Below are 20251 nucleotides of genomic sequence, written 5' to 3' on the forward strand. Positions count from 1 at the left end.
TATATACATATATATATACATAGATATATATTTAGAAAGACTAAACATAATTAAGAAACAATCCTTTAAATATATCTAGTTAGAAGGGGAAACTATTCATGACTACCTTAGTTACTTTTATATTGCTGTGACAAAACACCATGACCAAGGCAACTTACAAAAAGAAAGAATGTAATCTGGGTCCCATTCTAGTATGTCAGAGTCCACGTCCATCATGGCCCTAGGTCAAGCAGGCAGGCATGGTGCTGGAGCTCACATCTGATGCACAAGCATGAAACAGAGAGAGAAAGAGACTGGACATGGAATGAGCTTTTGAAACCTCAAAGCCCATCCCCACCCCCCGTGACACACCTTCATACACCTCCTCATCCTCCCCAAACAGTTCCACAGCTCCTAACCTCAGGCGGACAACCAGACAACCGTAAAATTCTTTTAAATAGTTAAAGACGAGCTATTTACAAAACCACAGTAATAACCTGAACAGACACCACGCAGGTGTGGAGACCAAGGTTCGTTGGAATGTAAAAGTGAGTGGAGGCTAAGCTGGCACTTCTTTCACAGCTTATTTTAAAAGCCAGGGAAGTGCAGGCTTGAGATGCAGCTCTGTTGCCAGGGAGCCCTCTGGCTCTCGAGTGCAGACCCCAGCACTCCTGTAATCCCATCATTCAGGTATAGTCAAAAAAGAGAACACCAGCTTAAGGTCATCCTCCATTAAACATCAACCTTGAGGCCTGCATGGGAACCATGAGACTCTCAAGCTCTGAGTGGTGCTGGTGAGATGGGGGCTTAGATGAGGGCCTCAATTCTGCGCAGGAATCCACAGAGTAAAAGAGATAACTGACTCCTACAGGTTGCCCTCTGACCTCCACATGTGCATCTCAATATGCAGGAGCAACCATTAAAAAAAAAACAAAAAACGTAGAATGAAAATTTGAAAGAGTTGGTACCGAGCAGGCTAGAACCCGTGTCTTTATTCTTCCTACTGAAATCTTACTGCAGAGTTTGCCAGATGCCCAGAGACAAAACAGGAGTGAAAAACGGAATTTATTTTTATTCTCAAAGCTTCCCTTGGTTGGGATATAGTCATGTTACAATGAACACAGCCTCTGCTGTAGCCAGCCTGAGCCGGGGAGTGGCAGCGACTTGTTTTGTCTCCAACTTTCTAAATGTTGATTACATGAATTCCACATTTGAAATCTGGCTTCTTCTCAAATCCCAACTGGAAATAGTAGAGTCAACGTGAGTGCTTAAGTCAAAAAGTATAGTAACGACATGGTAATGGGCTTCTGTTGAAAGTTGAGTCAGAGAGCTTGCCTGAGGAAAAATTTTTTTCCAGTTTTTTTGGGTTGAGCCTTTATTTTGCCAGAAGAAAATGAAGCATTACCTGTGGCCAAGAGGCCTAGTACCGCTCACACAGAACTTTATCAGTTGTCTTTCACTTGCACCCTGTAGTCATGACTTTAATCAGCCTGACAAAGACAGTGGTCCCTTCTGAGCCTGGCTTAGAAATACTTCTAAGGATGCCCCTCATGAGGGCAACAGGAGCGCCTGTTCATCACCGCCAGCTCTGTGTGTCACAATTAGTCTTTGGAGCCAAAGTATAATTACTACCACGAGAGTCCAGACATTCCTAACATTTCTTTCAAACTTAATGGAGAAGCCACGCTGATTTGTGCCTGTGGAAACTACCGAGCAATTGTCAAGTTCCGTGCCACCCAATAGTGGTGGCCGACTCGGGTCCAGATCTGTAATAGCCCAGTAAGTCATAACTGTATTGTGTCTGCCCTCTCGTCTTGAGGAAATTTGCCTTCTCTTGAAGAAGCCATTCTTGGGGTTTGATAGAGGAGTCTTTAGTAACATGTTTTCCTCTGATATGCTGTAGCCATTTCAGTCTCTAGTGGGTCCGTGTATGACAGGGCCAAGTCTGGGGTGTTGGATCAGGTCACTTCCGTTCCCTAGGATCACTTAGGCACAGTGGCTTTTGCTCATTTAACCATTTTAGCATAGCATTAAAATTCAATATAAAAATAGAACTGATTAAAAATACTATCCTTTACATATCCTCGAATGTATGATACCCTTGAATATAGAAAGGATCCCAGAGTGCCTGTGATTTCAAGCCCTGAAATGGTTGTGGAGTTAGTCACCCTCGGACCCTCAGCTTCTGTAAAGGGACTAGAGTAAGCTTGAACTCTAGCTGGTGGACTGTCTGCAGAGCTCTTTCTGCCCTACCTGCAGGAACTGACCTGGAGGCGAGTATCTAGGGGAGGGCCTGACCTGGAAGGTCTTACCTTCAGGTGCTTCTATATATGCTCGAAACGCTTTTGCCCCAAACACAGCGACACTATTTAAAATGGCAAGCAACTTTCTGTCAAGGCGTGGGTAAACTGCTTCATCAGGTTCTTTGCACAGCTGGACTCAGTGAACACACTGAAGTGGAGAGGGGCCCGTTCCAAGTTGTTTACTGGTTCAGGTTTGCCCCTGGGCATGGAGTGTTGTGAGGAATCTAGTCTGAGTGCACTTTACTTTAAATAAGCGTTTTTTATTTTATTGTACAACTCTGAAGGGAGAACATCCCTTTGTCAGCAGCTGTCTCACTTCCTAAAGAGCCAGCCCTTCTTCCATTGTCAAAGGCCGTTCCACAGGAGGAAACAAACCCAACCCTGCCTCTTTCAATCACAGCACAGTATTCAAAAGCTTTGCCCAAGAAATTGTCCCCTGTCTTCCTTCTCTAGTGCTCCATTTTTCTAAGACCAGCCTTGCTTGTTATTCTAACCCCATCTGCAGTTTTTAACTCATTTCTCTAAAATATTTTCTAAACTATTCCTATGAGTTGCTCTGCCCACCACACACCATACTTTAAAGGTTTCAGATTAAAGTTATGTATGGGAAATGATGTCTTTGCTATCCCTTCCCTTGTGGACTGTTGACATTCATTCTGACTATTCTGTCTACCCAGATCTCCATAGGTCTCCACACGGGTGTCCCTTACACCCTCAGCTAGTAAGTCACCTGACCGCTCTAATAGAGGCCATCTATCTATACACCTGACACTGTGTGGCCCTCACAACCCTGTGGGATGTCCTCTCCTTGGATCCTTTTCTTTCCTGTCTTAGTCATCGCCACTGTAGAACATGATTTTATGAGCAGTGTGACATTATTTCCATCAGTATTGCATCCCTAGCACATAGAGCAGAGTAGAGCTCTGAAAAGCCAGGCAGTGGGAGTTATGTGCCCATTCTAGAAAATGTCTGGTCTCTTAATACCCTTCTCATCCAGCCTGGTCTCTTGGCCTGTCTTTTCTCTGTGGTTTACCTTCACACTGAAGGTTTTGTGGTGACCTCTCTTACTAAGCCAGGTATATGTTCTTCCAGTAGCACCCTCTGCTATGACCTTTGTGTTATAAAAACCTATATCTTATACTCTATAAAAGAAGAAAGCTAGACACAGAGTCGATAGGTGACCAGCCCAACCCTTGAAGCGCTTAAGTGGTAAAAGAAAGGTTCTTGCTTTTGAAAGCATTACTCAGGCTGAGTCTCTTGGCATATTTAATGACTGGCACTTGTCCACGTCCTTCCTCTCTGTGACTGCATTCAGCACTGTTTCTTGGTTGGTTCCCTTCTGCACAAATGGCTTGCAGAACACCATACGGTTTGCTCCTTAACCTGTTCCCCATCTTGGTCATCAGTCAGTGTTTGTGAAGAAGGATATAGGCCTGTGTGGGGCTCAGTTGTCTTTGCGGTCTCGTATGAGGCAGGTCGAGGCTGGGTCAGACGAAGCTGCTTTTCTTCGTTTTTATACATGAAATGCCTACTGTGTAGAATCTCATAATGTCACCAAGGAATGCAGTTGCTACCTTACAAATCAACTGCTGTGTTTTGTTTTCTTCCCTAGAACTCAAAGAATTTGCATTGGTGGCTTAACCTACCACCGGCATTGCCAAGCCCTCAGTAGTTGTAGAATTGGCTAAACTGATCCTTCAACTGGTTGACTCTTACTAGAGTAACTGCTGTTCAAAACGGAGACAGTGTGAGCTCCTTTAATTCTGTAAGCAAAGAAAAATGTCTTAAAACTAAGAGGAAACAAGAAATCATGTCCATTTCCTTCCGCTGCTGTTCTTCTTGCTTGGTTTGTCATTTTTGGGGACAGGGTCTGGCTATATAGCCTAAGCTGTCATGGAACTGGTGAGCCTCCTGCCTCTGCCTCCTACGCGCTCGGACTTCAGGAGTAAGATGTCCACTATATAAAGCCAGAAGACTGAGTGTGTTTGCTAAACGGCTGCATGGGACTGAAAACTGAATTCTTGATCATAATCCACATGACTATTGGTGCCATAAGCAAGTTTGTTTCCTGTTTTCTGCCTGTTCCCCTCTCCTTAAATCTCAAGATCACTTCCCAGTGAGGAGAACAAAAGTTAAAGAAGTTATGGTTTCTGCATTTCTTTTTTTTTTTTTTTTTTTTTTTTTTTTGGTTCTTTTTTTTCGGAGCTGGGGACCGAACCCAGGGCCTTGCGCTTCCTAGGTAAGCGCTCTACCACTGAGCTAAATCCCCAGCCCTCTGCATTTCTTTAATGTTTAACTCCAATGTGCATGGGGCAAATTTGACTGAACTAGGCAGACCTAGAAACATGTGTTTTATTAATTAGATAGGCTATTTTCCTCTGTAAGTATCAGGAGACTCACTTACAAGCAGATGAAATACTCAGGGTTTGCTGACTTGCAGAACAAGGCTGGGATGAGATGGTAGATTTCTGTCAGAGAGAATCCTTTATGTCTCCTTTTCCAGTCCATTCCCCTCAGTGGCCCTGGGCTGTCACCCACATTTACTAAATTAGCTAAGGCTTAGAAAAATGAAAAAACTCAGATTTTCTTAGAATTAGCACTGGGGCCGGGAATCGCCTGTCTAAGCCCCTACATTGGGATAGGAGGTTGTCTTAGGGTTTTACTGCTGTGATCAGGCACCATGACCAAGGCAACTCTCATATAGACAACATTTAATTGGGGCTGCCTTACAGGTTCACAGGTTCAGTCCATTATCATCAAGGCTGGAACATAGCAGCATCCAGGCAGGCATGGTGCAGAAAGGGCTGAGAGTTCTACATCTTCATCTGAAGGCTGCTAGCAGAATACTGGTTTCCAGAAAGCTAGGATGAGGGTCTTAAGCCCACGCCCACAGTGACACACGTTCTCCAACAAGGGTACACCTTCTAATAGTGCCACTCCCTGAGCCAAGCATATTCAAACCAGGACAGAGGTTGACCTCTCTGTGCATTCAGGATAAACACCCACCAGAATCAGGACCCTTCAAGGACTCCGAGAAGTGTAGACCATAGAGTAGAATGTCTGCTGGGAAGACTAGGTACACAGTCTCTGGGATAGGTGACATCACTGACGACTAGCTTAGGGTTCGGCACAGTTTCAAGGTCCTCACGGTTTCTGCTTGCATGCTTTGGGTTTATTCTGCTCCCAGCAAGGTGAAGCAGATCAATAGGAAGTCAAAAGCTGATAAGCCCATTGCTTCTTACCGTAGTGAGTGATGGTGTCAGGTGGGTGATGCTTTGACACATTTGCAGTAAACTTTCTACTATTATTTAGAAATATCCCGCTGAACGGGATATGTAATTAATATGTAATTTATATGTAATTAATATGTAATTTATATGTATTAGTAATGAACTCAAACATCCACTTCCTGCACCTCTGAAACCCTGCAGCAGCCGCGTACACTCACTGTCCCCCAAGCTAACCACCACCCTGAACTTCTGAGTTGATAATTCTCTTCTTTTTATAGTTTTGCACATGTCTATGTTTCCCCGAGTCTGTTTATCCAACCTTCACATGTATCAGAGTCACCCAGAGAAGTTATTAAATGCAGACTGCCGGGCTCCAGCCCAGAGTTTGGGCTTCTGCTGAATCGGGTTTGGAATGATGCTGCCAAGCTGCCACTAATGGCTCCTCCGGGTCGTGGTGAGCCCTTGGTCCGCATACTCGAGAGCTGCTTTTGCTTCCTTATTACTCTATGCATTCTTCTGTAGCTTGATTTTTTTTTCTTTTTTGTAAATCTCAAAATTCAACTATGTTAAATAGGGTGGGGATGGGCCATTCATTTTCCATTTACATGTTTTTTTCCTCTTTCATTGATTTCCTCCCACTGAGATAATCAGGGAAGAGGCAGAGAAATAGGAAGCAGTGTGTGGAAGACACCAGAAGTCCACACCTATCCAACACGTGGCATTGGCGCCCTCTGCTGCACAGTGTAGGAATTGCTGCAGCCCTTGGAAAGAAAAGTCTTGCTGCTGTGTTACTTATTATGTGACCTACTGTAGGAGTCCAGATTGAAAGCTTGTCATGCACTGTAATGCCTGTCATAGCCCTCTTGTGTAAAACCACCCCAAAGGTCTTATAACACAGGCTTACACTCGTCAAACAGGACTTGTGGTGAAGGGAGGGGTTGTAATAAATGTGACTTGGGTTAAATATCCCTAAAGTGAAAAATCCAGTTCTGAAACCCTTCTAAATGTACACTGTTTTGAGCATTCACACTGGAAGGGGTGTTTTCCTGTGACGGGTTACACTCAAAAGGCAGGCACATTAAGAATTCAGCATAAAACGCCCCTTATATTAGACATATAAAATATACAAGACACAATGAAGGGTTTTCACTGCTTTTAGACAGAGTATTGTATGTATGGTCCAGGCTGCCTTTGAACCTGCTATGTAGCCAACAATGACTTTGAGCTCCTGCCTCTTCGACCTCTCCCTCCTAGCTCTGGGGCAGCAGGAATTACACGCCAGTCTTATGCTTGCGCTGAGTATAGAACCCAGGGTTTTGTGCACGCCAGACAAGCACTCCGCTAACTAAGCTACACCCCTAGAGCTTGACTCCAAGCATATCTGACAAGTGATTCTACCCCTGCATTGCTTAATGAGGCTTGTAATCTTGCCATTGGAATCAATCATCGAATTATGAAGGACCAGAAATTTTAAAAATCATGAGAGAAATTTGTCCTTTTTAAGTCCTCTTGACATTCATATGTTGCATTCAGTTTTATATAGTTTTACATATACTTAGTAAGCAACTTTCAGAAGCTTTCCCAAGATCAAGGCTGAGTCTAAGCTTTGATAGAAGACATACCATATTTTCATTTCACGTTGCCACTCCCTAGGATTGGAACACAGGCCTTCCCTGTCTGTGGTACAGTGTGTGTAGCCAATGAATATGCCCCCTTGCAGATATCTGAACCTTCTACAAGACTGGGTTCCAGTTAGTGCTTCCTGAACTCCTGAGAGCATCTTCTCTCCATATGAGTAGCTGTAGATGCTTGAAAAAGATAAACTATGAACGGCATCTATGCTCTCTCTTTGTTGACTGTGAATGCTGACTTGGACTTGTGTATGCCTCGCCATGAACTGTATTGCCTTCTGCTTTTGTTGTGCAGGGGATTTCCAAAGAAGGCCAGTAGAACCGCCAGAATAGCCTCTGACGAGGAGATTCAAGGCACGAAGGACGCTGTCATTCAAGACCTGGAACGGAAACTTCGCTTCAAGGAGGACCTTCTGAACAATGGCCAACCGGTACTGATGGAAGAGGGGTGTAGACTTGGAATCCCAGCCCCCACTAGCCAGGTCTATTCTGGTTCTCTCGGGCTCACGTTCATAAGACGTGGACACCAGATTCTGCCATTATCACTGAATCTCAGCATCCCTCTTAGTGAGTAGGAGAGAACCAGAAGTGGTGAAGGCAGCAACTAGGGCTGACACCACAACAAGTGATTAATGACACTGCCGTAAAGGACCCACAGAGTCCATCCTTGCTAGGTGGCTCCTTGGGGGGACATAGGAAGGTGTCCTGGGATTGCTGGAACCCAGAAGCAGTGAACTGGGATGAAAGATTTCACCCAGAATAACCTGTACTAGAAAAGCCACTGCCAGGGTTGGGGATTTAGCTCAGTGGTAGAGCACTTGCCTAGCAAGCACAAGGCCCTGGGTTCAGTCCCCAGCTCCGAAAAAAAAAAAAGGAAAAAAAAAAAAAAAGAAAGAAAAGCCACTGCCTCAGTTGAGTCCTGGCCTCCTTGACTGAGTAGACGCGGCTCCCACACCTCATAGTAATGCCCGTCCCGCCGTCTTGTTCCAAGTACTGTTAAAGCAATGCTACCACACTTGACAACAGAAACTACTCATGGTTTAAGGCTGTAGGTTACTGACTGTGGCCATCATTCTGATGGGAAACAGATGGTTCGTCCGCCACTTAAAGTTTCCATAGCTGAGTTTGCTTGCTTGTTTAATCTCTTTGTATCAGCTCGGAGTTTTTAAAGGGCTGGGAAAGGCTAGCAGATTAGGTAGCCTGAACATAGGAGATGAGTCTTTTCTGGCTTTATCATGAAATACCAGAAAAAGAAGCTTGCGTAAAACCCTCTCAGAACAGAAAATGTTCTGGGTCCGTGGGATTTTTAATCATGAAATGATACCAGTGATTAAAGGCTCTTAATCGTAAGAAAGATGAAGCTTCTGGAGAGCTTTGTGATGCTTATTTCACTGGGTCCTGAGGCTCTGCAAAGGAGGGAAGTATGTGACCCCCCCACCCTAACCAGTGATTGCACACGCTGGAAGCTTTCCCTGATGCTGTCAACAAAAGCTGTTGGAAGATTAAAATAGTTGCTTATGGGAATTTTTTTTAGCCAGGTGAGGGCATCTCTCCAACTCCTCCCAAACACAAACCATTTTTTTTAATTTAAGGATTCCTTATGGATGAGGATTCTCTTGGATTAAAAATAAAACTTCTATATGGTACAAATCAACCATATTATTGGTTTGTATATAATTTATAACTCATATACATATATATTACCTATATTTATCTGTTTAGCAATAAATAAGCATTCGTAGTAACCTTCATTTGATAGTTTGGAACAAGAAAACTGAACTTTTTTTTTTTAAGGGATTGTCAAATGACTTGTTCATACCATTACATAATATTCTGTTACTTATTCTGGCTTCTGTGGACAAGGGCTTGTATTTCCACATGGCACACTGACATCAGAACCAAACTGTAAAGTGAGATTGGCTTCCGGGGGAAGCAGGAGCATCTTGGTGAAGGAGTAGGCATCCCGTCCCTATTTCTGCCTATGTGGAGCAGGTCTCCCGGTGATGGTGATAACCTTCTCCACCAGGACATAAGGAAGACTTTGTCAGAGAGCAATGATAAAAGCAATGAGATCCCATTTGAAAACTGAGCTCCCTCATCTACCAGATTTGATAAAGTCACTTTGCATAGTTGTACCGAACCAAATCACTGCCTTTAGCATTCGAACACCCTCCTCTTGTCCCCTGCCATTTCTTTAGCAGATGCAATCACTTCAACCTCAAGGCTATTTGGCATTTGATCTGTTTCACTTCCCAGTTTCAGCTGGGACAAGAACCAGCAATTACTGGAAACTGTAAATGCATCCAACATATTTTTCTGATTAGAGAATGTTGAACAGTGTTTTGTGTTGACATTCAGAAGTTTTGAAGGGTCATCTGAAATAGTGCTTGAACTTTTATATTTTACAGATTCAACCTACTAATTATTCCTTATTTCTAATCAACCCCTTGTTTGAAAAGGCCCCTAAAGAGATTTGGGAACTCTCAAAGTCCGCCCAGATCCATAATTCTAAGGCACATGGGCCCAACAGTCAAGTACAAGAATGATGTTAGCAGACAATGGTCCGGCAGAATCGCAGGCCAACAGCTAGAGGCAGCAACAGTGTGCCCTTCCTCCCAGTGGGCACGCAGTGCACATCTGCGAATTGTGGATGCTGGATGCTGCTGGCTTTGGTGCAGACTTCTCCTTACCTCAGCCACGCGTAGTCGCTCTTTGTGGTCTGTATTTGCTTACACTGCACAGCGACCAAGGCAGTGTGCTCACGTTGACTGAGCGCATTCTGGGTGTCACGTGCGGTGGTAACTGCCTGAAAGACTTGCTTTTCCTCTCAGGGCTCCACTTGCTGCCCCTGGGAGCAGCTTTCTTTCTGTCAGTGGCTGGGACCAATGTGGATGTTCTGAAGCCTGTGAAAGCCTTTGAAAGGAACATCTCCTTTAAGCCTTCCTCTGCTGTCCTAAAAGCATCCCTTTTCTTCTGCTTTTGTTTTGGTTTGGGTTTTGTGGGTTCTTTTTAAAGATAAGGAGGACACATCTGTCCTATGTGGCCTTAGCCTTGATGCTGACCATTCACACGGATCCACGTCCTGTCGGGTAGCTGCCAGGATCGGCTATCTCATCTCCCAGTATTGGATTTAGACTACAGGGAGCAGAAGCAGGGGAGAAAAGCCAAACTGAGCAAAGCCAGGAAAAGAAGCAGACTCGGAAACAGCTATGAAGCTGAAGATAGACTAGTTACAGAAAAATGCCCAAACCTATTTTATACTTCTATTCCTTTTCCATAAGCCATGCATGATTGTGATTTCCCCCTAAGTTTGCATTTCTGTGACTTATTTTGTGCAGAGGCTAACCTATGAGGAAAGAATGGCTCGCCGCCTGCTCGGTGCCGACAGCGCAAACGTCTTCAACATCCAGGAGCCAGAAGAAACAGCAGCCAATCAGGTACCTCGTTGCTCCAGACTTTCTGAGAAATAATCACAGTCCCACGCAGTCTCCCCACACTCTTTATGGGCTCTATTCTTGGGATCAATTTCGCAGCAAGTAGCAGGCAAGATTGCTGTCCTGCCAACCTCGTGGGTGTTACTCACTGGACAGATGGTGACACTGCTGAGTGAATGATTAGTAGAGCCTCTGGCGAACTAATCAATATTATTGATACCAATGTGGTATCGATCGGTGTGTTTTCCTTTCTGGTATCTTTGTGTTTTTTCAAACTGTCCTATGCTCTAATGCAAAATGGTTTGCATGAAAACCTTTTTCACCTTTCTCTTTGAAGTAAGCGAATCAATGCCCCCAGAATGTTCTCAAAGTCAGCCAAAACTAGAACGGGGAACCTCTGCCCTCTTTCACATAGGTGATCATAAACCACTAAGCGACAGGGATCAAAGGGGCTATCTTACACCACCCACCACCCACCCCGCAGCTACCAGAAAAAGGTCCTCTGTGGATCTGGTGTAATCTGCTGTATAGATCTATTTCTCCCAGTTAGCACTGGAAGATGTAGTCTCACCCGAAAGCCAAGTGAACAGAAGAGCTTTAAATCAAGCAAACAAAGCTTTAAACCAAACCAAGTCTTCTCCCTTCTCCTGACCTTGAGAACAAGCCTCCTCCAGTCTGGGAACATCGCTGTGCTTGGGTGACATTTGACACCACACACATTCCTTCAAAGGAACCTGGAAACACTGCTGCCATATTCCAGCCATGCTCACTTCTCGTTTTCTGCCTTTACAGGACGCTGGGGCTCCTCGGGCTTCTGTAGGGGGTCCTCTGGATGGTCAAAAGGTTAAGCTCTACCCTTCTCCTCTGTCCAGCCTCCCACTGTACTGACCTTCTGTGCTTCCTTTTGTGTCTGTGTGTCTGTCTTTACTGCTGTGTGGTGACTACAAATACTGTGGCTGGTATCAATATTTCCTGTGGTATCAGATGAACCTATTTGCCAAAACGTGCCTTTTCTTAACATTTATCTACAAACTTGACTTGAGCTCTATCGTGAGTGAATACACTAAACTTAGGGGCATAAGCCCTTTGCATTCGTTAGACACCCTTCTGGGAGTGGGACGATCCACTTGATAATAATTAAATGAAACGAAAAAGCTTGTAGTGTGTGGTCTTCATAATTTTATTCAGACCATTTTATTCCTTCCCTCAAACCAATAAACTATATTTAGGTTGAGTAACTTTTTAAAGAAAAAAAAACGTATAATTAAAATAGCCTTTCAAGCAAGCAGGGCAGTGTGCACCTGTAATCCCAGCTTTCAGCAAGTGTGGCTGAGCTGAAGGACCAGCCTAGGCGACAGAGCAAGATCCTATCTCAAAACAGAGCAATCCTTATTTCCTTCCTATGACCCTGGGAAGATGCGATGGTGGGCTATCTTGTGTTCATGGTAGTTTGCAGGCAGGAAGCTGCAGGCTCCACTCTAATACTGACACGTGAGGGTAGAGCCTTGTGTTGCTTCTGTGTGTAAGTGAAATGTGTTACCAATCTTGCTCTTCCTTAAGAGAAGGGCTGCCGATTTAGGAGGGAGCCCCTAGGTAATATGTCTATTGTGTAAAGTAAATGTAGAAAAACATGGTGCAGTCTTCCCCTTGTACACTTGAGAAAAATCTGTGTGCCACTGAAGCTGCTCTCCCACGCACAGCCTTCCGGGGGGGCGTGGCACCCACATCGATTTTTATTCTATAGAAGAGACCACCACGTTTCCTTCCTAGGGGTACAGAGGAGATAGCCTTCTCTTATTATTTCTAACTGCTCCTCTCCACCCCGTTCAAGAAAGGTAGTGGGTGGTTGCTTGTTTATTTGTGGGTTTTTGTTTTGGTTTTATTTTGGAACTAGGACTTTAAGGTTTTAACTATCACACAAACTCAACTCCAGATGTTTTCTGCTATCCTATGAAATTGTGTTGAGCCCAGATCATGATTCACTGAAGAAGAAAAAAAAAAAGCGCACCTTCCTGTGTTGTGTTAGTGAGGGAGATGCGTCTCAGGAGATGCTGACATGGACCCGTGTCTGACCTAGGAGTACAAAGTCTCCAGCTGTGAGCAGAGGCTGATCAGTGAGATTGAGTACAGGCTGGAGCGCTCTCCTGTGGAGGAGACGGGAGATGAAGTGCAAGAAGCCGAGGTGCCTGTGGAAAACGCAGCAGCTCCCTTCTTTGAGATGAAGCTGAAACATTACAAGATCTTTGAGGGGATGCCCGTGACCTTCACGTGTCGAGTGGCTGGGAGTCCAAAGCCAAAGGTAAGCAAAAAACACCAATTTTTAAGCACTGCTATGAGGGAAAGAAAGCAACGGAAGAGGAAGGAGTTCTCTAGTTGCACCTCTGCTTCATAATAATCAAATGCTTCAGAAATAATCAAATCACTAAAAAATATGTGATTAGGAGAGATTGTGCCTTATATAATTTAATTTTAGAGCCAAAAGTTAACTAATTCTGGTGATTGCTGCATAATACAGTTTTCATAACTTGGATCCAATTTTAAAACAAACAAACAAAAACAAAAACAAAACAAAACAAAACAAAAAGCCAGGAGTTAGAAAGCCAGGCATGGTAGCTCACGCCCTTAATCCCAGCACTCAGGAGCAGAGGTAGGCCAGTCTCTGAGTTCAAGGCCAGCCTTGTCTATATAGTGAATTCAAAGACAGTCAGGGGTGCAACTCCGCCTCAAGGGCAAAGGGGGGAGTTGGGAAAACAATCTTTAAGTTTGCTCTGCTCATTCCCTCCCTGGGTTCTTCCCCCTCCAGCTGGTCTGACTCCAAGCTTTAATATTACAACTATCCCATTACTTATCAAACTTAGAACTTTAGAAAAAGTTTTTCCATATTCTGGGGAGACCCTTGACAGAACACAGGTATGGAGGTCAGAGGACGACCCACAGGAGTCAGTTCTCTCCTGCCACGGGGGTTCAAAGGATGGAAAGCACCCTCTCTCCAACCCTAACAACAGAGCTTTTAAATGTCATTTTCAGATTCAAATGCTTGACAGAGTTGGATTGGAATGTCAGTTTGTGTTCTCAAATTTCACGTATATTTATTTTAAAGAAGAAATTATTTTAATACATAAGGGACTAAAGTAGGTTTCTGTTAGGAACCAGTCAGTCCCCCACACTTTGGTTACAAGAAGAAAATGACAATGAAAACCATGTGGTTTTGAAGGGGAATCCTAAGTAACAGTGAGTCTGGAGGCTGCACGTGCAGCCACAGTCGAGCATCTCAGTCAGCGCTGCTTTCGCCTCATGGTGTGACCAGCCCATCCTGCAGTCCGTGTAGTTCGTGTAAAGTAGTGAATTATCACACATCTGTGTACAGGTGGTGTGAAGAACAGAAGACGCTATCATAAAAGCGATAGGAGGATGACTGGTGTGTATTTTATCTGTTGCTGGGCATGGTGGTGCACACCTTTAATCCCAGCACTTGGGAAACAGAGGCAGGCAGACCACTGTGACATCCAGCTTGGTCTACATAGCAAGTTCAGGGCAAGCCAGAGTTACATAGTGAGACCTAGTCTCAAAAATGTTTTCCTTTATTTGATCAAGACTTATCTTTACCTAATTACTTTCAGCATGGTTTTCTCTGTCAGTCCAACTTACATTGTTAGTAATTGTTATGCCTTTCAATTAGACTGTATTCTTTTTAAAATCGGGAAGGGTTGATATTCTAAACATTGATTATGTGCATCTTGACCCAGAATTACAACAGTGGCCTTCCAGCCCTCAGCGACCTGTGTGTATGGCCTCCCTCTCTAGGACTCAGGGTTTTTTGTTTTTTTGTTTTTTGTTTTTTTGGGGTTTTTTTTTTTGAAAGCACAAGTCACTAGAAACAGTTTGGAGTCTTTTTTGTTTTATAAATATAGCAAGCTTTTCGTATTTTCCTACAAGTAATACATTTTAATTGCCAATACTTTTGAAAGAAAGAAAGATGCATATAATGCCACTTCGTAGAGCTGCCAAGGTTGCATGGAGTTAAATATACACATGCTGCTTCATGTAAATAATATGAATGTGAATGATGGTTTCAAAGAGCAAAAAGATGTATTCTTCATGCACATATTTATTCGACAAAAATAGGGGTACAGCAGGCTAGAGAGATGGCTCAGCAGTTAGGAGCAACTTTCACTTTTCCTGCTCTTTTAGTGGACCTGGGTTTGGTTCCCAGCACCCATGACAGGTGACTCACAGCCCAGCTCCAGCTCCAGGAGGCCTGATGCCCTGTTCTAGCTTCTACAACTGTGTGTGCACGCACACACACACTCATACATACACACACACTCACACACACTCATACACATACACACAAACACACACACACTCACACACATACACACAAACACACACACTCATACACATACACACACTCATACACATACACACAAACACACATACTCATACACATACACACACTCATACACATACACACAAACACACACACTCATACACACACACACACTCTCTCTCGTACACATACACACACTCCATACACACACATACACACTCATACACATACACACATTCATACACACACACTCATACACATACACACACTCCACATACACACTCACATACATATACACACACTCACACATACACACACACTCGTACACATACACACACTCATACACTACACACATACACACTCATACACATATACACACTCCATACACACACACACACTCATACACATACACACACTCCATACACACACACACACACACACACACACACACACCCATGCACTGAGCAAACACAACTTTTAAAAACTAAAATGAAGTTGAATTTGCCATTACCTGCTTTCATTGCTCCCAATCCAGCCTCCCGCAGAGATTCTTGGTTTGCCATTTTGACAGTGCCCTCTGCAGACGGGGCACTGTTAGGATGCGCCTAACCAGTGTTACACATGCACAGTCTGCCTCCTTATTTCCTTCCACAGATCTATTGGTTTAAAGACGGAAAGCAAATTTCTCCAAAGAGCGATCACTACACCATCCAGAGAGACGTTGATGGGACCTGCTCTCTGCATACCACGGCCTCTACCCTAGACGATGATGGGAACTACACCATCATGGCTGCCAACACTCAGGTGAAAACAGATGGCGGCTGGGCTCTGGTGGGGTTTGCAGGGTTGGATTAGGCACAGGACCTGCTTAATTAAAAGGCAAAGTTGTACTTTTTTTTAACCTACAAAACTGTTTTCCACATCTTATATCCATCTCTCTCTCGATGATAGAAGCTTTCTTTGCTTTGCAAGCCTTTGTTCCATCCAGGACCCTGGCACACACATGCATGCCTTCCGCAAATTCTGTCAAGGGTCTCTTATGTGATCTCCTCTTAGTAGGGTTATGGAGTCACACGGGAGGGTGCACGGTGTTTAGAGATAGAAGATAACCTGCAAAAGAATAAACTTTGGGGCTGGAGAGATGGCTCAGCGGTTAAGAGCACTGACTGCTCTTCCACAGGCCCTGAGTTCAATTCCCAGCAACCACATGGTGGCTCACAACCATCTGTAATGAGATCTGATGCCCTCTTCTGGTGTGGCTGAAGACAGCTACAGTGTACTTACATATAATAAATAAATAAATCTTTAAAAAAAAAAAGAATAAACTTTAAAATTGCAGTAGAGTTAAGTGCAAGAAGATAAAGAAGGGAATAAGCTGCAGACCAAGCGGCGGCGTGTAAATACAAACTATCTAAAAGGAAGTGCATATAAAACATCAGTGGGAACCTGAGGCCAGAATTTAAGTCATCAGAAGACTTCCGCGCTGGCAGAGCCTATGCACAGATTTGGAACTTGTTTGTATCTATAGGTTTTTCTCATATTGATCATGGATTTAGGGTTGGTCAGAAGGGCAGTTGTCTTCTTAGACAGCCTGGCATCACATTCCCAACTCATCCTGTAAATTGTTTCTCACTGAGTATCATACAGCACCATCCCTGGAACGAGGGACACAAAGGAATGAATAGGTTATTTTGTGCCTTAAGAGCGCAATGTGTAACAAGGCAATTTCTGAAAGTCCACAGAAATATATCTCACATTTTAAATATATGTCACACTAAAATTAACAAATATATAATTCCTAAAGTCTTATTTTAAAATTCCAATGCATTTATATCATTTCATATTTCATTACTCTAAAAGATGTTGTTAGAAGACGTTGTAGAGTATGGCCATACAGTGATGAGTGTTCTCCCTCCTGTAGAAGACGTTGTAGAGTATGGCCATACAGTGATGAGTGTTCTCCCTCCTGCTTCACCTCCGAGTGAATCAGAGTCAGGCCTGGCTAGTATTTCCGTGGAAGAAGATGATGTTTTAGGAAAACTCGAAGACTTGGAAGTTTATACACCATCTCTCCTACCCGATCATCAGTTTCCTTACAAAGATATCTGTGTGTCCTACCAAAATTAGACTGAAATAAATTATTCAGATAATCAGACTGTGTAAAAGCATAGCAACCATCATCAGAAAATGTCTATATTAATTCGTCTTCTTAAAGTTCTAACTTTGTCACTAGTGACCACTTGCCCACCATCTTAGAAGAGAAGTCAAAATCATCACGTTTCTAAAGGGCGGGTGCAGTGACAGCTCACAGAGCAAATTGCCTGCTGTGTGAGCATGAGGGCCTGTGTCCTGATCCCCAGTACCCACATGAAAAGCTGGGCTCTGATGGCACCTCCCCCGCCCCGTACTGAAAGGCCCTGCACAGGCCCATCTCTGGGGTTTACTGTCTAGCCAGTCTAGTCCAATCGCTGAGTTCCAGATTCAGTGAGAGACACTATCTCAAAAAGTAAGGTGGAGAGGGATTGAGGAAGACATCTAATGCTGAATGACCTCAAGCCTCTACGGGCACACACGTGCCTGCACACCTGCACACACGTGTGAACACATGCACACAAACACATAGCCACAGGCATAAAAGTTACCTCCTGATGCTCCTGTTCCTATTTGCTGTGGCTGAGGGTGAGAACAGAAGTAGAACTTGCCTTCTTCCTTCCTTCCTTCCTTCCTTCCTTCCTTCCTTCCTTCCTTCCCCCCTTCCTTCCTTCCTTCCTTCTTTCCCCCCTTCCTTCCTTTGGTATATTTCCTTGACTATTAACAAAGTTCAACTGTCGCTTTTCTCTCTGCTTAAAAACAAATGCTGGAGAACTCAGCAAACCCAGAACCTTCTGTTGGGCTCTCTATCCCACTTCTCCCCCACAAAGGTCGGTAGTACTCATAGGGTATCGACGCTCCGAAGTACTTGCCAGAACTGGTTCCTGTGATTAATCTCAATGCATTTTCCTAGCGTGTTTGAAATCATCAGTGGAATAAGCTGTTATAGAACAGAGGAATGCAGATGTGAAGCTGCAGTTGAATCTGCTTCTAGCCCTCTTCCAAATTCTGCCTGTGCACGGAGGAGCTCTAAACAAGGGAAGCAGAACTCGGGGCCTAAGATATTGGCCAGCCCCGAGGGTCGGTGTCTGCTCACAGAAACTGCTTTAACAAACTGTAGTGCAGTCGCTAGTTAAGGGGAGACGACTAAAGACCAGATCGGTTTACACTGCATCCCTCTACCAGAGTCCACTCGTAAATGCATATGCTCACCATTTCCCAGTTAAAAAATATAATCTTACACAAATCCTGTATATGACCTTCACCCTCCCACCCCTCCATATTGTAAACAAAGGAAAGGAACGAGGGAAGGGAAGCAGAAGACACAACACAGATGGTGTCTTAGAGGGGCTGCGCTCTAGCACCCAGCAGCCTGAGCACATACGGGCTCTGCCATTCGTTACCTATGGCCTCCAGGAAATCAGTCCACCTCTCCGCTTCCTCCTATGGAGAGCAAGAGTGATAACGTGCATTTATACAGAACACGTAAGAAGCACTTGATTTACTTGGCATAGTGTGCCTTCTGCGAATGCTAGTTGTTACCGTTGTTCTGATTCCTAGACACAAACTCTCCCATCGAAAGACTGCAGCCCGACACTTGGCAACGCTTATGACCAAGATGTCAATGGTTAGTTCTCTGAGGGGCCCACCCCCTATTACTGTTGGAGAGCGAGCAGATCGACTGGGGTAGAATTTGTAAGAAAGTTGCTGCTGTGTGGTCTTCCCACTCTTCTCTTTTTCGTCCCCATTGCAAGAAGTGGGGCATCCACACATGCAACTGTACCACAACCACCACAGCTGTGAGCTGGAGACAGGGCCACTCCCACAACACAGCTGTGAGCTAGAGACAGGGCCACACCCACAACACAGCCGAGGCTGCAGGCCACACAGGAACTGGAAAGCCGCTCTGCTCTCAGCAAACCCACAGCCAAGAGACCACTGGAAAGAACAATCACTGCCCTCATCTTAAGCCCTGGTACCTCTGCCTTGTCAACCCCAGGCTAAACCTCCATGACTGGCCTCTTTAGTGTTCACCTACTACACTCTGGGATTAAAAAACAAACAAACAAACAAAAAACAGAGATGGTAGAAGTGGACCACATGATGTCAGCAAACCAAAATCCCAGCTCTCCTACTCTTTGCATGATCTTAGCCAAGGGTGATTTCAGTGAAGGTCGACCAGGAGGAGCAAAATGCTTAAAGAGCCCGCAGTGTTTTCATCAAGAGACAGACCTAGGACTCACAAACCAGGGGAAGCTGAGAGGTGGAACCTGTATCCCACATGCACGAGAGGCCAAGGTTCAGGCTCCCTCACAGTAAAGGGGGCAGGGACTCATGAAGGAAGTCGGAGCTCCTCAGTGGACACTTAGGAGCAGGCTGTGGTGAGGTTTAGATCTCTTCAACATTGCTGGAAGAGGACTGGGCAATTAGTGATGTTTTCACAGGAGTTCCTATCCCAAGTTTCCGATCATGTTGCCTGGTTGATTTTAATTCCAAAAGTAAAATCTTTTTTATTCGTCCTGAGTTATGAAGAGCAGCTAATCCAGGTGTAGGTTTTTGTGTTGTCTACAGACAACGGGATTCATTTTCCTACACAACAAGAAAAAGTGGCACTGAAACCAGAACAAGTTACAGGGCATTTTTCTATGTACACTTCAGCAGACCTGATCTTCTGTGACTGTAGATACACAGTATTAAAAATAATTACCCAGCCACAGCCTTATAACATCTGGTATTGCATACTGAACTCTTTTGGTGTTCTTGTCATTTGTGACATCTGGCGATTTAAAATAAGAATGTCCTAGGTAGACACAGATACATAATCAATGTGAAAATCTAACTCTCTCAAGAAGCATCCCTTCTCTGAAGCATGAAGTATACAGCAGCCAGCCCTCAACTGCCCTGTGCCCTTTAGCTTCCTCAGGGGGGTTGTTTGTTTGTTTTTCTAATTTTGAAAGCATTTGGGGTTAAAGCAGAGACAGTTCATACTCCGAGGCCTACACGATGTGAAATGGCCAAGAGGAGGAGGAAGGGATCAGAGTGGAAAAACTTAGTTCAGGAACATGACACAGAAGCCAGGGATTTCCTCAGCCATGGAAAATAATTACAGAAAGCAGGCAACGAAGGAGCTGAGAACCAAGGGTATGGAAGAGAGAGACGTTCGGCAGGACACTTTAAAACGGTACACTTTTCCACCTCGATGAGTCTTTGGGGAATAAGAAATAAGCTAACAGTTAGCTACCCCTAAATTCTA

General features: G+C 44.3%; 2 protein-coding genes across 10 annotated transcripts in view; both read left to right on the plus strand.

The window, feature by feature from the left end:
- The window catches only part of Erich1 (glutamate-rich 1), a gene marked incomplete at its 5' end in the record, with an annotated part of 52793804 nt that overhangs the window by 4026690 nt on the left and 48746863 nt on the right, over nt 1–20251 (plus strand).
- Nucleotides 1–20251, plus strand: part of Palld (palladin, cytoskeletal associated protein) — a 393100-nt gene that overhangs the window by 355568 nt on the left and 17281 nt on the right. For 5 of the 10 annotated variants that reach the window (NM_001433254.1, NM_001433250.1, XM_087587231.1 and 2 more), the window contains 5 exon segments: nt 7439–7574; nt 10482–10580; nt 11370–11420; nt 12655–12876; nt 15562–15711. In NM_001433254.1, the coding sequence (NP_001420183.1) occupies nt 7439–7574; nt 10482–10580; nt 11370–11420; nt 12655–12876; nt 15562–15711 (658 nt within the window). 10 annotated transcript variants of the gene reach the window in all.

Source organism: Rattus norvegicus, chromosome 16 (genome assembly GCF_021556685.1).
Source record: "Rattus norvegicus strain SHRSP/BbbUtx chromosome 16, alternate assembly SHRSP_T2T, whole genome shotgun sequence".
NCBI lineage: Eukaryota > Metazoa > Chordata > Mammalia > Rodentia > Muridae > Rattus > Rattus norvegicus.